The sequence below is a fragment of the Teleopsis dalmanni genome, chromosome 1 (assembly GCF_002237135.1).
Source record: "Teleopsis dalmanni isolate 2A chromosome 1, ASM223713v2, whole genome shotgun sequence".
NCBI lineage: Eukaryota > Metazoa > Arthropoda > Insecta > Diptera > Diopsidae > Teleopsis > Teleopsis dalmanni.
In genome coordinates, this window is record NC_051846.1 from 147,797,005 (window position 1) to 147,815,718 (window position 18,714).

Here is an 18,714-nt window from a genome sequence, read left to right on the forward strand (position 1 = left end):
CCCAGAAGCAAGATTTGGTATAATGGTCAGATATCAATTTGAGTTTTCTTGGGCTTTTTTGTATCGTATACGTTTGATCTGAAACTATGAGACAACTTCTTTCTTGAATATAGTATATAAGGTAAATACTTTTATTTGCCATCAAACTGAGTTTTTAAATATAATGTTAAATTTACTTTATATATTATATTTATATTATATTATATAATTAAATTATATTATTATTATATTATTATTTGTTATTATATTATATTTTTATAAAGAGGTTTTTTCGAACAGTTGTGAACTACAACAACAAAAATTTTATTTATTTTTTATATTATTTTAATTAATTGAATTTTTGGCTGACCATACAGCTGTATTGAGTATTGCCAAATAGCCATAATCAGTGGTCTTGGAAATAATTCCTGTATTTAATTATTCGTAAATAATTATTTTTTGAGACTGTGAGTACCAGTAATCGAACTCGTGCCCTGCCAAATGTGAAGCTCAGAATCAGCGCACCTTAACCAACTGATTATATTTTTTAATGATTGAGTAATGTAATTACTATCTGTCTCGAATGTATGTATATTGAATCAATCAACGAATAATAAGCGATAACATGCATCAGTAACTAATAGAAATGAAATCTTTAACAGCCGTTAATACAAAATCATAAGACATTTAATTTTTTGTTTATAAACAAAAGCACAAAAAAATAAATTTACAATAACAACAAAATAAGCGTAAAATGCTCGCTTAATATTTGAGTTATTCAATACATAAATTATGCCATAAGATAGATCACCTTTCGTTGGTGTTGGAAGCCAGTGCCAAAACCACCAGCAAATACCAAGGACTGGAACAGATAAAATATATTTTATTGTAAGCAGCAAAAAAAAAAGAAAAGTAACAAAAAAATAAATAAATTTAAAATGAATTCCAAATGGCACAAATGCGCTGTAATGGCTTTAAGCAATGACTTTGCTTGCAACATGCGGAATGGACTACAGTGCAGCATTTGCTTAAATGGTGCAGCATTTACTTAACAGGTTTTTCTTTTTTTGTTTTTTGAAAACGAGTATCTTTTTTATATTTCTACTTCACTTGCTGCAATTGCAGTTGAAAGTTGCATTGTTTCAAGATAATGGGCACTGCTTTCAATATAAGTCGAACTGACACAGTGAAACTAGCCAAGTTGTCTGTGCATTTTGTGACCATGAAATATTTTTGGATTCCAAAGCTATTTCATGATTTTTTTTAATTTTTTTGGAACTGCAATCAATAAATTTATTCAAAACAAAAAACCGTTGTTGGCCAAAGCATGCCAAATCAAAGTACAATTTTTTTCTTTGTTTTTTTGATTTTTAACATAAAGTAGTTAATTATTTTTAACTAAAACAAGTAATTAGGCATATCAACTTTTTACTTAATGGAGCTTAAAATTTTGAAATTTTTTTGCTATCAAAATTACAATAACAAAGTCAACAATGCACCTCAATGGCTTACGATTTTTGAATAGTGCAGCATTACAAGTTTGACAACATTTCAGTTGACATTTTGCAGTTGATTTTTAGTTTTGGTTCTGTTCGTCGTACTCGTATGTTGACTGCATAAATTTGTAAAAATTAGCAAAATGAAAACGAATTGCAACATGCAAGGTTTCACAAATGCTGCAGTTAATTACTGGCTTAGCACTCTAAATCGAGTTACACAGAATACATACATACATACATATACGCAGTGCTTCTATAAGTCCACGCGCACTCATCCAATACGATAGCTTGAAAGATGTGCCTGCATCTGTGCTTAGTTTCTATTCACAAAGATTAATTAACTTTTTTGCTACTGTGAACATTTTTTAGAAACCCAAAAAAAAAATTTGAAAAAATTATTCAAATTACTCTAAAACTACAGAGCCACTTTGGTTGTGATGTTTAGATACTTTTGCTATTTTGAGCTGCTAGCTAAGGCGTTTGATGCGGTTTGCGTGTTGTGAGCACAAAATTGGGGTCGTCATTGGAGTCGGCAGAGTAAGTGCAAGTGCAAAGGCTGCATGTGTAATTTGCCGCATTCGTAATTATGATGGTTAACTATAATTTTTTCTCATTTAGATTAGAGATTTTTGCATTTTTACCTAAATAGCTTACAATTCATACAAGGATATTTATTTTTAGCAAATAGTTAGTTTAATTCCATGAACACATACCTAAAAGTAAACAGTTCTTATTAGACCAAGTTTGAAAATGCATTTAGATTTAAACATTTCAAGAAAGAACTTGTACTATGAAGAAACATCATTTATATTCACAAATATCTTTCTTCTTGGCGTACGTTTTTCCTAGTGGGGCAAAGGGTCGCACCATATGTAATATGTATATATATAAATATATTTTCATACAATTTCATTAAGTTTAGTTCTTAGATTCATATAGATTCAAATTAAAATGTTATATTACAATGCGATCTCGTAAATATAAACACTAAATTACACTGAAAAACTGGAGAGAGAGAGAGAGAGAGAGAGAAAGAGAGAGAGAAAGAGAGAGAGAGAGAAAGAGAGAGAGAGAAAGAGAGAGAGAGAAAGAGAGAGAGAGAAAGAGAGAGAGAGAGAGAGAGAGATATTATATATGCATATTTTTTTCTTTATATTTTCTACTCTAAAAAATAACCTAATTTCAAAAACCTATACAAATTTGTTAAGCTTAACTATTTAATTTTTTCGAGTGATCACTGTATATAAAATAATTTAAATTTTAATCATTTAAGCATAATTAGTATGGGATTTTACATTGTTTAGTATAATAAATCAATTGCAGTAACATTTCGTAAAGAAAAGTCCACAATTACCAGAATGTAGTTCAGAATATGCTATAGCGATCAAAACAAATAGGAAAGATATAAGCTCGCTTAACAGGCTTAAATTTTAATTCAAATATATAACAAGAAGTAATATGAATACAAATATAATTGACTACCTTTAATAATAATAAACTACCTTTAGTAATAATAGACTACTATTAATAATAATAGACTACCTTTAGTAATAATAGACTACTTTTAATAATAATAAACTATCTTTAATAATAATAGACTACCTTTAGTAATAATAGACTACCTTTAATAATAATAGACTACCTTTAGTAATTACAGACTACTTTTAATAATAATAGACTACCTTTAATAATAATAGACTACCTTTAATAATAATAGATTACCTTTAGTAATAATAGACTACTTTTAGTAATAATAGACTATTTTTAATAATAATAGATTACCTTTAGTAATAATAGACTACTTTTAATAATAATAGACAATAGCTTATAATGTTGACAAATATAGACTAAATATTAACAAAGAAAATATTTCTATAAGGTTATTTTGGTATAGGTGGGAATATAGTGGGTTTTACATGTATACCAAGGAATAATATATATTTGACGAACGGTCTCATACTCAAAGAGTGGTCAAATATATGACCTAAGAACTTTCGTCTTAATAAATAAGATGAAACTATAACCAATAACAATTCAATATAATCTAGATTTATCGAAAAGCTTATCACACTGTAATGTAAGAGAGTCGGAACTAGCGATTGATTAAAATAACCATTTAACGAATTTAATTATTTATATATATTTTTATAATTAATATATATTATTATAATTAATATATATTATTATAATAAATACATATTATTATAATAAATACATATTATTATAATTAATATATTGATATATTAATTTCAAAAAAAAAATTGTAATGTAAAAAGTAATGTAATATTTATACCATATAATGTGACGAGGTATAAAGGTTCAAAACAAATTGCCATTCCGTTAATTATCTTCTAGCTATAAGTAGAAAGATAATAGCATACCGCGCCTTGTATATCTATTGTGAGTGAATGAATGCGTGAGTGAAGTATGTGAAAGTTGTGAACATTAAGATGATATATTTTCCTTATCCACAGGGGGAACAATAGTATACCGCGCCCTATTAAATTCATTACGTTATTCTAGGGAACAACTCGTCAGCTAACTCGGTCAAATTAAGGCTACGCTTAGTGTTAGAGATCTTTTCAGTTAGATCTCTTAGCTTTCAATTTCAACTTCTTTCAATGCAATTTATTTAGAGATATTGGTATAGAAAAAATCTACAGGTGTTAGCATACTTTAATCCCATATTTCTAGTTAATAGTTAATAGGTAGGTTGTTAGATATGTAGTTAAAAATAACTAATAAAAAATATATACAAATAATAAAATAAATTAAATAAAAAAATTAATTAAATTAATTTCACAGCAGTAACGTTTTTAAACATTTAATTAAAAAAAAACAAAATCGCTTTGATGAAAATGTGCATCCTGTCAAATCGGTGAGATTATTTTTTAATTCGAAATTTTTTAATATGTTATGATATATCCATGTACGCGCTGTTAAGGCCTGCTGTGCTTATGTTTCTGTTAGCCTTTCGGTGTAAATGTCACGTGCTGCAAGTGCATTTACCTGTAAAGTTGACAGGACTTTGCAATAGCAAAAAAAATAGTAAAAGAAAAAATAAAAATAAAATAAAATAAAATAAAATGAAAATGACAAAAATGGCGGCGAAGCGGAATGGTTGTCAAAATTTCAGTACTGCACATTTTCATACTGAAAGTACAGACATGTCAATGAGTGCGGCTGAAACACGGGCGTGTTGTGCATATGTTTCTGGAATACCATACGTCCATCGTACATCGTATATCGTTGGTCAAATGCAATATTGAATTTTTATGGATTTCATTAAGCTTTTATTTTCGAATTTGCGTGCATTCGTGTCGTTGTCAAATTTTATTTGTTGCTGAGATTTATTTGAACAGTCAAATGCTTTGAAATGGAGAATTTGTGGCAGTAACGAAGTTCAATTAAATAAATTCAATTTGAAGGATTTTATCTGTATAAATATTTCATGCGACAGCAGTCGTTACAGGAATTTCACAAATTTTTTCAATGACAATTCAAACCGTCACTTTATTTCTGAACAAAGAGAACATAAAATATAGAAATATAACAAGTTTTTATTATTACTGACATTTACCACTTTTTTCTTTTGTAAATAATAACTTTGCAGTATTTTCTTTTAAAAGCAAAAATAAAAAATAAAAAAAATATTAAATAAACTTCTGACTTCAGTCTGCCCACTCGCACTGTATTAACTTGAAATGTAGAATAACTGTGCTCTTATTTACTACGAACTCATTAACCTAATTTTCTACAGACCAACAATGTTGGACAGTATAAGTATAAGTATTTTATTTTTATTTTTGTAATTTTTATTTCCTTTTAGCCACAATAAAATTAAGTTATAAATCTGCTCTTTAGTCTTAAAACTCCTAAGCGGCACTTTAAACTGTTAAACTGCAGAAACGTGCGTCTGTGGGCTGTACGAGTTTTGCCTTATTTGACTTTAAGTGCTGCAGCCGGTACAGTAAACTGTTTCAGAAAAGTGCTGTAGTAACCCAGAACTAAACTGTTTGAAATTATATTTTTTATGTGGTGTACTAAAATGAACGGGAAGCATATATAATAAATTTTCATACCGACTTTGAGTGGCTGCTACATTTATGTGCTCCTCTTGTGAACTCTTGGAGCCAACGAGCAAATGTGTGGTTAACCTAGAATTGCTGTAATATTTATATAATGGTTTATTTTATTTAATTAAGAGACATATTTTTATGCGTTGAACATTTGAGACTGACTACAGCTCTTGTGCAGTGTTTGATCTTTCAATTTACATTACTGTACTGTACTGTACTGTTCTGTACTGTACTGAGTGAGTGTTTACACAGATACGTCGCTGTAAGCACGTTTTTATGTTTAAAGTAAATAAACCACTGCGATGGTAAATACACTCTAAGTTATAACTTGAGTGGCGCTTACAATAAAGAAAAATACACTAAAATACATTTATTTATTAAACAGGTAAGAAATACAAGATTTATCTGTACTAGATTGTAAAGTGTACTTTTTCAATGTCTATAAATTCACACCACAAACACAGTAGTTTATTCTAAATTAATTTCAATTAAAAATAAAATAGAATTAAATCACATTTCATTGCTAATTAAAACATTCATTTTAACAATCTGGCAATATATGTTATTCTGAAGATATTGAACCAAACTGTATGAGAATTATAACTAAAATAAATAAAATAAGGATTTGTTACTGAACTTTCACAGCAAATTAACAAAACTCCAAGTACGAAGATATAAGTCAAATATACCTTTGGGTTAGTTGGTTAATGAACACTGACTATGAGCTTCAAATTTGGCAGGACACAAGTTAAACCCTTGATAACCCTCAAGTCTCAAATAATTATAGTCTTTTATAAGTCTAAGTCTCAGTTTTATAAAAATTATACTCGAAACCGCTGTATGGTAAGTCACAAATTCAATTAATTAAAAAAAAAATAAAAAAATTATGTTGTGATTTACTAATGTTCGATAAAATCGTCTATTAAAAATAATAGTTTATGTTAAGAATTTAGTTTCTTTCCCCAAAACGGACGTTAAAAATCAATTTTATATAAAATATGTTCACGCTGCTCTTGATGCTCTTTAAGAGGGAGTTTAAAATAAGCTTTATTCCAATAAAAAATTATTTTATTGTTATTGCAGATTTTAAAAATAAAATATTATTATATATTTATTGTATTTATTTTTACTTATATAGTACTTTTCTATATTAAGTAGCCACCATTTTGAAGTTTTTTGACTTCTGCTTTTGACTTTTAATCATCCTGATAATGTGGGATCATAAAATCAGGGTTATAATAAAAATAATTACTTTTTGAATTTAGACACCTCACTAGTAGTAAAGGTACAAAACTGGCAATTGTGTTATAACTCTCTGTACAACATGCATTTTGGTTATGTTCAAAAAAACATAAAATTGCCGTGACTATTCGCTATATGACTGTCTGTATAGCAGGGTCCTAGAAATGCCAGGTAGTTTACGCCGATGTTATCTATATCTTCTTTTCTGTTCTGTGTTATATTTATGTTTTTTAAAGGTACAGACTTTCTAATGTCAGGCGCTTGCTGTGTATTCCTTCTGTATTATGCTGATTCCATCTGAATAGTAGATATATATTCCATAATGTAAATATCTACTAAAAAATAAATATATATAAATATATATTATGGCGAACAACAAAGAAGCAATTTATGTATGATTAAAAACTTGATTTCAAAAACATTTAACTAAACTGTATGAGAATTATAATTATAGTGAACTAAAGCATTGCTATTATTAATATTCAAAATCAATTGGATTTAAACGTCAGTTATGACGGTAGTGACTATTTTACTTAATAGAAACATTTGTATTTAACTTAGAGCAGTTTCGAATAGTACTGAACTACAACTTGATTTCAAAAACATTTAACTAAACTGTATGAGAATTATAATTATAGTAAACTAAAGCATTGCTATTATTAATATTCAAAATCAATTGCATTTAAACATCAGTTATGACGTTAGTGACTATTTTACTTAATAGAAAAAATTGAATTTAACTTAGAGCAGTTTTGAATAGTACTGAACTACAAACAACTTGATTTTTTTTTTTAATATTTTTATTAATTACATTTTTGGCTGTCCTTATAATCGGTGGACTTTCAATAATTTTTTATATTGAGTTATTCGTAAATAAGTTTTTTAGACTACAAGTATTTAGTGTCAGTATTTATCTTCCAGCTGCCCCATAGATTCAATGTTAAAATTCAAGATTAATTTCTTTTTTTCAATTACCTTCATAAATGCATTTCATTATTAAAATCAATGTTTAAATTACGATATATGCTTTTCTTTATACTTATAAAAATATCTCAATGAATTTACAAAATATTACAAACTCTTAAAAAGAAAGGCGAGTTCATTCCTACTGTTGCATTACTTCAACTTATTTACGTTTAATGTTTCCGTAAATCTTGCAACCTTTTCACTATAATATCCTTATGGACGTACATTGTTACATCATTCTCTACTTTCAATAAACTATATAGTTGTACCTAAATAATAGCATCCTTGTTTGTCCACATGTCCGTTAATTAGGGCGCTTAAATTGCAACAATTTCCAAGTCAACATGCACTAAACAAGACCAGACAACAATGATGTCATGGCAGGAGCAAAGAAGAGATTGCAGTAACTTTTTATACAATTTTCAGTTGTTGTACTTAATGATGTCAAATTAAAACATTAAAAAGGAAATTGTTCAAAGATAAAAAATGAAAATTAACTGCAGCAAAAATAAACGCAAAAAAATTGCAATGAAATAAAATATCAAGAACATTTAAACTGAATTCATTGAATGCTGCATGAACAGCAGCAGGCAGCAGTCAGCAGTCAGTAGTCAGCATTTAGCAAATCTGAAGTGCAACAGATACGCAGTGGAAGCTGCACTTCATCCTACTGCATCGCTCCTCGACATAGCTAGGCGCAGTGGCGCATTCACTTCATATTTGCATGAATTTTATGTAAACAAGATTTCCTTTTTTCCGTGTTTACAAGGATATCACTTTTCCGCGCCTTCCTCATTGTACTCTTATATTTCTTGTTGGCGGTAATTGAGGCGCTGAACTAGAATTAATTCAATGAGGTTATTAGAGGAGCAGCAAAATTCAAATGCAAGATAGTAAAAAATGCTAAAATGTAAATTACGCTAATGAAGTGTTTGGCAAAGAGTATTTGCACAAATTGTTTAATTACTTCTGGTTTGCCTAATTGACGTTATTATTTTTTATTTAAAATTCATACTTTCTTTCATAACTTGGTAATTAGTGTTTTCTAACACTCTTTGTATTTGTCTTATTTTAGAAAAACTGATTAAAATTTAAATACATATTATTTATTTTAATAATATTTTTGTGAACATATGACAATGACCTACAAATTTTCTTATCAAAACGTATTATAATTATTTTTTTAACCTAAACATGCCGCAGTGCTAAAATATGCGGCAATTAAAACTATTTAAGCCCGACATACACTATAGAAAGTAAGTTATTGAAGAGATAAGATAAGATAAGATAAGATAAGATAAGAAAAGAAAAGAAAAAAAAAGAAAAGAAAAGAAAAGAAAAGAAAAGAAAGAACGGGGTAGTAGCTCCCATTTGAGCAGAGCACTGCAACCATGATTGATCTTTTGTGCTACAACAGACCCTAACTGAACAGAAGACATTCCGCCTTCCGGATGAAGGCTAAAATGTCGGCCGTTGAGGACCTCCTAATGTCAGAAGGGGAGAGCAATTCCTTCTCCTGGCCCAGATCAAGGCTGGGCAGTCACATAGAATGTGGCTAGTTGTCTCCTCTGCTTCTAAACACAGTCTACAATCTATCTCTTCGGTTAGCCCCATTTTGTTGAGATGATAACGTAACCCGTGGTGACCCGTTAGATATCCCACCAGCATATTGAAGAGATACAACGGATCCAATTTCAACAGTTGTCTTAGGTCTATTATTAGAGACAAATAAATACAATTTTAGTATATGTGTTACATATTTATACCTATATGCTCAACTTATGGATATATACTTGTAAATAGCCACACATATAAACTATAGTCTAAGTAATCTAGTATTTAATATTCGCTAGTCTAAGTAATCTAGTATTTAATAAATCTAATCATTGTTATTAAAATCCTAGTTCGAATTCTGTTATGCGAATAATAAATACAAAAACTCTTTTTATATTTCTTTTTACATTAAGACTGAAAAGTTTTCGGAAATTCTCATTTAAAATTCGCGCGCTGTATATTTTTCGATATTTTAAGTTTATGTAGTTTGGCAGCACTGTCCTTAATTACTATGCCAAAAATGAGCGCGATCTGTCAGACAGTTCGTTTACGGCAGTTGTTGAAACCAGTTCACCTCAGTAGTGCGTTGCGAAATGTCTTCGACGGTCGTACGACCGTCCTGAAAGGCTTTGTACCACTCATAAACTTGAGTTTTCGATAAAACTGATTCCCCATAAGCCTTTTGTAGCATTCGCAACGATTCTGCACACGAAATTTCGTTCGAAACACAAAATTTGATGCAAACTCTTTGTTCAATATTTTTTCCATTGTTTTTTTCGCAACGCACTACTGAGGTGAACTGGTTTCAACAGCTGCCGTAAACGAACTGTCTGACAGATCGCGCTCATTTTTTGCATAGTAATTTTCCTTAATTGCTGCCAAACTACATAAACTTAAAATATCGAAAAATATACAGCGCGCGAATTTTAAATGAGAATTTCCGAAAACTTTTCGGTCTTAATGTACACCTTAATTGAAAATACTTGAAACGACCGTAGAAATTATATATATATTATATATAGAAACGCAATGATTTAGATATCTTGTTTACAACATCCAAAAACCAGATCATTGCACAGTAAAACAGTTCCTTAACAGGGAAGACAAGATGAGTTTATGACCACATTAAGACCAAGATAACGATAGCTAAACGCAGTAGAAGTAGACTTAAGAATATGAATATATGATATTTTAAAATCAGTTACGTTTTTGTTGTTCCTTATTAGAAAAAAAAAGAAATCATCGTTTTGCTCAAAAATTATTATCCTAAAAGGCTATAATATATTCTCTTCTAAAATAAGTGAATAAGAGTGTAAAACAAAATTTAATCTCCAGGCAAAAAATTTGTCATCGAATGACCTATATCCCTGGGTTCTCAGAAAAAAATCAACAACTTTATATGTTATAATGAAGTTACGCATAGATTAGCTTTCAAAGTCAAAAATTCACTAAAACACCACTTTTTAAAAAATAAAAACTCTAATGGACAAATTGGATGAGTACGATGTCGTATATAAAATTCCATATAAAGGTACCGGTTCCAACATATGTCAGCAGAAACAACAAAAACAATGTAAGGACGAGAATCTGTGGTTATAAAAATAACATAAAGAGCAGATCAACTTCCAGCGATTAAAAGACAGTATTACCGACTCATTACTCTACGATAAGCCATACTCCAAATTTTGAAGATGTACAGATCATAAGTATAAAGTCAAATTACAAATGTAGACTAATGCTAGAAATGTTACATAGATTTGTTGAATGCTAAACCCCGATAAAAATTAAAAACTTGAAAAAAGAAATATAAAAAGAAACCAAGAAATATATTTTATGTGGTATGTTTAAAGAAATGAAACTAATTATTTGACGAAATGCATCCTGACCACTGAATATATTGGGCAAAAAGTAATAATCATTTTTCAGTTCGCTGGACAGTGAAGTTCAATAACTTTAAAACGGTTAATTGCGTGTGATAAATTTTTTTCTTTGACAGACTTCAGACCAGTTGTTTTTAGTAAATATATTATTTATTTTGTATTAAACATTATACCAAAAAAAATTGCTTTTTTAAAAATTTTAATTATAAGAAAAAAGGAGACGAAATATATATATGATATATTGAATTTCGTAGTTGAAATTTGAACATAAAAAAGATGTTTCTAGCTATAATCAGAGGGAATAAAATAGATCTAATTGAGGAAACTATTTAGCAAGTATGATATCACTGAAGAACTTAAAAAGCAATCAACCTATAGAATACTTTAAATTATTTCATGAATGATTGCTGGATGAATTATGGATTTCATCTACAAATCGATTTTGAAACAGATCAAGTCTTTTTAGCAATCGTATACAATAATTCAAACGAAAACAAGCTCCATAAATGGTCCAAGAGAATGCACTTCTTCCATCTTTGAGGATATAGTAGTTCGCTTGTGTTGCAAATAATGAATACACAATACAAATGGTTGTGGCTCTTGCTCCCTGTTATTGACAAATCGTTTCAGGACATAAACCCGGCTATTACTAGAACTAAAGACAGTAGATTCCCGTTTTCTTGAATAGAACTTTTAAATTATGAAATTAAATTGCATAGAATTTAATTAATTAAAAATGTTCTATTTACAAAATCAAGATATTACTTTATTAGCATTTTCGTTTCTATTATTATCTAAATAATTTTATTTTTAATTTTCATGTTCATATAATTTTAATTATTTAATGAATAATACAAGGCTTAATAATAGATGAAAGATTTTACGTTTCTCACGCTATGAAAAAATGTGAAAATAAAATTAATTAAAATCAAATTGTATTGCAGTTTCCTAATTATATATTTGCAGTCAAATAAATTATAACAAATTACTGTATAATTTCCATAATAATTACTTTTAAAATATGTAAGCAAAATATTACAACTAAATATTGCAGTTATAAAACTGTTAACTGAATAATTGAATAAAGAAAGCTTTACTATGGAAAAATTTATTCACAAAAGTGATTAATTATTAACAATTAATTCAAATTAAATAATAACTAATTGCAGTTAAGTTGATTTAAATATTTTTACTGTCATTACTGTAATAATAGGTAAGAATGCACGTGCAATAGATTATAAAATGATAGATGGCTAACTTCAGCCTTATAAATCACCCCTTATGAAGCAGTTAGAATTTAGCTTTGACATAACTTTATTCCATGAATTCCTTTTCGCAAAATAATTAGAAGTGCATTAACAATAATTTTTGAGATCTGAATTATATATTAAGACAATAATATTCTACTCGTATTACCAAATTGATAGCATTGCACAGATGGTTTAATTGCAGAGAACATATTCTTAAGTTCATATATTAAAATGTAGAGTTTAGAACGTATATATATTTATGTATTTATTTAAAATGTATCTATATAAACTAGAAGACTAAATATAATAGTAATTAAATATAAATGTCTAATGTAGCTTAATTTATTAGAGGTCTGAAAATACAACTCTATGAATAAGATCGAATAACCGAATAAGTTTTAAGGATTTATTTAATCCATCCATATTTTAGAAGGTTTATCAGTCGCATAAATTTATACAAAAAAGTTGAATTTGTTAAAACAATCTGCTCTTTAATTTCCAACTGTGTATCGAGGGGTCTTAGAGTTTTACTTTGGGCGTACAAGCGTTGAAGATTGGGATCCACGTATTGGGAATACTTTGGGCGTACAAGCGTTGAAGATTGGGATCCACGTATTGGGAATCCAAAAAGTACAACAACACCAAAAATCATTAAGAAAGTCTACGATATTATTCGTAGAGAATTTGACTAAGCGTGAAATTACTGATACCATAGGCATTTCAGACGAATAAGTAGTCAATATTTTAAGAAACAAATCACGTAGAAAAGAAGAAGAAAATATTCGAAAGTATGTGCCACATTCATTAAAAATTCAACCAAAACTGAATCGAAAACAAATTTCTCAGCATAAACCGTAGCTGTTTCGTTTTTTTATAACTACAACTGAGATCTGGATATACCATCATTATCCCAAATTGAAACTAGAACGTTTACAGTGGACTGAAGCTGGTTGTTCAGCTCCAAAACAGGTGAAGTCAGAAAGATCGGAAAAAAAAAGTAATTGCATCTATTTTTTGGGATGCCAAAGCAATTTAATTAATTGCTTATCTTGAAATAGGCAAAAAAATTAATTCTAAATATTATTGCAACCTTTTGGATTAATTAGATAATAAAATAATTGAAAAAAGACTCGGCTTACGGAAAAAAAAAATCAAATTCGGGTTCATACAAGTGTTCTGATGATAGCGAAATTTAAAGTATAAAAATACGAATTGCTTAAACACCAACCGTATTCTCTAGAACTAACTCTCTCTTACTTTTATCTCTTCAGAAATTTGAAAACATTTTTTGTCGAATAAAAAAGCCGTCGAATAAAACAGTATTTTGCAGAGCTTCCGGAAAAGTATTACAGAGATGGTATAAAATATGGAAGTCAAATATAAATATTGGAATAAATGTACTGAAGTTGTGAGAGACTATTTTTAATAAAAATATTTTTTGAAAATATTCGCAATTTTTTATTTTGGTTTTTAAAACTTTTTAACTAACCTGTATTGTACAGACGCATTTCTTACACAAATACTTTAATTTAGTCTATATTTTGAAATATCTTAAAATAATGAAAAATTGAAGTCTTACATTATATTCACGCCGTCTCATTTAGGCACTTGCTCATTAATTTTAATGAGTGAACGTTCACATTATAATGAGTTTATTTATGCAGCTGATAGAAGTTTTAAAAACTTTTATAAAATTCACTTAATAATACTAAGAAAAAAATTAAATTTATAGTTGATATATTTAATCATTGATGTACATTTTATATATCAATTTTATATTTAATTAATAAAAACAAAGGTTTTATTAAATACCTGCTTCCTCAGTGCCTTTGTTTACAGCTCATTGTTTGTATACATTTTACATATAAGGCTATTGACACATATTTTGGGAATTTCCCTTGTGGGAAATTTATTTTTAAGTGTTGCATTTGACTTTTTTCGCCATAAATGAGCTAATTTTTTGATAATGTGTTCATTTATTTAAAGACACTGTGTATGATAAATCATCTTCATTAGTGGGTATAAAGAGGAAAACTGCCTAAATGAGACAGCGTGAATGTACTATTAAGAATTCACATCGTACAACTATAAAACTCATAGTTTTTATTTTAATAAAGTTATTGTTTTCAAAATAAATTTGCAGTTTATTAACTACTCTTCTACAATGGCTTAAATTAAGAAGAAACAACTTTTTGTTTAACAAAATTTTAGCAACAAAAACTTTAAAGTACGTTTGCCATGAAATAAATTATTTAAAAATAATCCTTTTTTGTTTATGTTTTTTTTTTTGGTTTTATTTGTAAATGACAAAGTAATATTTTGGAATTAAGCCACTGCATTATGGCAACATTTAACGCTGCTGAGGCACTCTGTGGTGAAAACAGAGCAAAATAGAGCAAAAATATCGCAAATGCACAAATGTTGAGAGGCGCAACAATTTAAGTGCACACTATAAACAAAACCATAAAAATAATGTTGAAAGCAGAACTTTTAATATTGTTGCAAACAACTTAAAGATGGATTACCATAAAAAATGTGTTTAAAGTTTTTACTTTTTTCTGCAGTGTTTCTGTGACAAATGCTGTCACTAATAACATTGTAACAGCACGCAGATAGAGGAGCGCACAGCTGACGGACAGACAGCAAGCAAACCTCGAGACCCAGAGACGTCGCGACGTCACGACGTCGTCTGACGGAATCTACAGTAAAAGTTGCTAATGCTGCGGAGGAAAGTTTCACAGTTTCCAGCGCTCCAAGACTTGTGCTGAAACCTCTGCGGTTGTTACTTCAACTGCAACCAACTATGAGCAGAGCAAATGCTGTAAACTTGTTCGGCAAGAAGTTTTAATCACTTGAATTAGGTTTATGGCAACTTTGTCAAGGTTATATGAGTGATTATGATGACGTTGATTAAAAGATTTCTGTCAAATTTATTATTTTTTCAAGTTGTGAAAAGTTATGAAATATTTTTCCTCGCCTTTATGAATAACAAAACTGTTTGAAAACTTGCTTGTTTGTTGCTAAGCAATTAATGAAATATTAAATTTTTGTTTAAACTGTAAATTGCAAGCCGTAAATCACAAATCACTACTCACCATAGTTGCTTGTCCATTTTGAGCAATATTTTCATCGTCGTAGCTTATCACAGTGTCGGTGCTATCGCTAAAACCTCGTCCGGCTTTTGGTATTCTACTGCTGTAGTCAGTTTGCTGTTCGTGTGGTATGCCAAAAATAAATGGTCCATTGGTATTCTGTTTGACTTCAGTGTAGTTCGTTGTGTATTCCATATTATGGCGATTACAAAAATCATCCTCAAATCTGGAAGTATTACCTACATTCGCATAATTTTTCTCGGAAGCGATAATATTGCTATGGCTCGTTTGCACTTTATTGGAGTAATACTCTGCCTCATTAATATCATTACGATAGGAAGGAGTGGCATAATCTGCATACTCGTAATTATTAATGTTACCATAACGTGGCACTGCTGCTGTAATGCTGGTTAGATTGCTGGCAGTGTGCTTTACTTGCGTTGTCAGCGTATCGAATACGAAATCATTGGAATTGGCAGTCGGAGACGGTGGACTGCCGTAAGGATAACCTATATGTGGACTCTGCAAATGCTTATTATACTGCTGTGATAAAATATCGAAATCATTAAAGCCATGCAAACCCTTAGCACTGTCTCGTTTTTGTTGTTGCACGTAAGGCGAAATATAAGATTTCTGTTGCTGGTCCTGATAATGATGCTGATGTTGATGTTGATGTTGATTTTGAAGCTGTTGATGTTGTTTTTGTTGGTGTTGCTGTTGTTGTTGCTGTTGCAACATTTGATTACTGTTGACGGCATTGTATTTTTTCTTATTCAACAATTGCGGCTTTCTTTCGGCGAGTAGAGGACGTTGTGAATTGTTGAATGGATGGTCGCGTGATGTCATAATGGATGCTGTTGTTGAGTACATTGACATGTTGTCATCGTCGTCTTGCATTGTATAGACATTATAATGTTGCTGATGTTGATGTGAATGTTGCTGTTGATGTGAATGTTGCAGCTGATGATTTGTTGCATTGTAATAATTGTGTGTGATTGGCGGATTTGGTGGTGGTAATGGTGGCGGTTGTGTTCCTGCGGTATTGTTAAAAAACTTTGCCAGTTTAACCGTCATTGCTGTAATTGTCGGTGTATAGTTGGTTGGCAATCGGTTGCGAAACAGTTGAAAAATGTTGCAAGCACGTTTTCAATTAAAACCAAAGTCGCATGCACTTTTCACCCACTGGTCGCGTTGTGATGGTAGCGACAACTCTGTGTACGTGTTGACAGTGGTTTCCTTTGTTGCTGGTTAGTTTGCTTTACGGTTTCCTGTGAATGCTTCTATACATGGAGTTCTGCAATAAAATATAAAAACGAAAAGGAAATTTTCAGTCAGTATTTTTTTTCAGTATTTCTTTTTTTAATTTTATTTTAATTTTCTATAAGAAGCAGTAAATAGATGCGAAACGGATATTATTTTACGCTGTCGGCTACTGCTGTCGTTGCTTTTTGTGTGTCATTTCCATTTTGCAACATTACTCAGTTTGCCACAGAAGTTTTTTCTACTTCGTATTTGGTCCACAATATCAAACTGTGTTAGGAAGTAAAATCAGTGGCGTATATGGAAAAATCTTCAATAAGGAGAGAAACTAACAGACTACTAACTAACAATTTCTCACTAATTATTTTCAATACGTATTTTTTATCAATCTCGTTCATCATCTTGTAGATTTTTTCGAAATAATAAATTTTTTAGGAAGATATAGATCAAGCACTTATGATAAAATATATATACTTGAATATCACTAAATTAATATATGTGATAATGATGATTTGCTCAACTTAATGAGATTCAAATTGTTAATCATATTATAAACAACAAATTATTAATTTATTTATTTGTGAGTTGACATTAAAATTAATTTTAAAGTTAATAAAGAATATGAAACTGGACTACTATGTCCACGTCCTATAAACAAGAAAAGGAAGGCACAACTCGAAGTAAGGAATATAATATATTGTTCATTTTAAAAGCTAATATTTAACTAATTTTTAACATTCGTTTTGATGGAAGAAATTAAATTTTTAATACAAAATATTGTTTTCAATGAAGAGGTATTTTGAACAGTAGTTAATTACAAGAATAAAATTTTATTATTTATTAATTAATTGAATTTTTGGCTGATCATACAGCTGTTTCGAGTATTGCAAAATACCCAGGATCAATGATCTTGGAATCATTTCTTATGTTTGATTATTCGTAAATAATTGTTTTAGACTGCGAGTACCAAGGGTTGAATTCGTGCTCTGCCAAATAAAATAAAATAAAATAAAAAAAAATAAAAAAAATAAAAAAATAAGTTAAGACATGATAAGAATAAGTAGAACAAGTAGAACAATGCGATTATGTCTCACTTTTGCACAGCTAACCGACTACATCGGAATCCCAATATATATCCCAATATATATGTCAATAGATAAGGACATCTTATCATCAAACAGGGTAAAAACTGCCAACCCAGTAACCCCGTTTTGTTCCAGTAATCTCATTTTGACCTAGTAATCTTTATCTAGCTCAGATCAGAGCCAGACTATCACAAAGAATAACATAAGAGGTCTCAACCGCCTCTAGGCAGAATCGACTTTCTGTCTCCTATGACAGATCTGTCATTTTTCGGATGGCAATGTAGGTCATAGCGAACCAGTAGATATCCTACAAGTAACCTCAGCTCTGTTTTTTGAAAATAGGCGTCGAAGTTTTTAAAAATAAACTATCTCTCCAGTTTGGCGTTTATAATATTAAAAAATTTTAAATAAAAAAGAATATTTAATAACTTTTTATTTTATTTGTTTTTTTTTTGTAATTACTTTATGATAACAAATATACAGATGGGGAAGCTATCGAATCCTATAGGGCGGGAACGATAAACTATCTCTCCAGTTTGGGGTTTATAATATTAAAAAATTTTAAATAAAAAAGAATATTTAATAAATTTTTATTTTATTTGTTTTTTTTTTTTAATTACTTTATGATAACAAATATACAGATGGGGAAGCTATCGAATCCTATAGGGCGGGAACGATTTCGCTCCGATGTGTTCGATCTTGTGCTATTCGCTTAATTTCTCGTCAAATACCCAAGTTCCTATTTTCTGCATGTATCGAACGTATCTAAACTATTGTGGGTCTTCCACTTCTGCGTATTTCCCTGCAGATTTCACTCGAAAGCCATCC

At 29.6% G+C, this 18,714-nt stretch overlaps 1 protein-coding gene across 2 annotated transcripts in view; it reads right to left on the reverse strand.

Moving 5' to 3' along the window:
• The window catches only part of LOC119669278 (transcription factor mef2A), a 142,085-nt gene that overhangs the window by 25,675 nt on the left and 97,696 nt on the right, over positions 1-18,714 (reverse strand). For both annotated transcript variants that reach the window (XM_038079108.1, XM_038079107.1), the window contains exon 4: positions 15,545-16,835. In XM_038079108.1, the coding sequence (XP_037935036.1) occupies positions 15,545-16,615 (1,071 nt within the window). In that variant the 5' untranslated portion in view covers positions 16,616-16,835. The remainder of the gene's footprint in view (positions 1-15,544; positions 16,836-18,714) is intronic.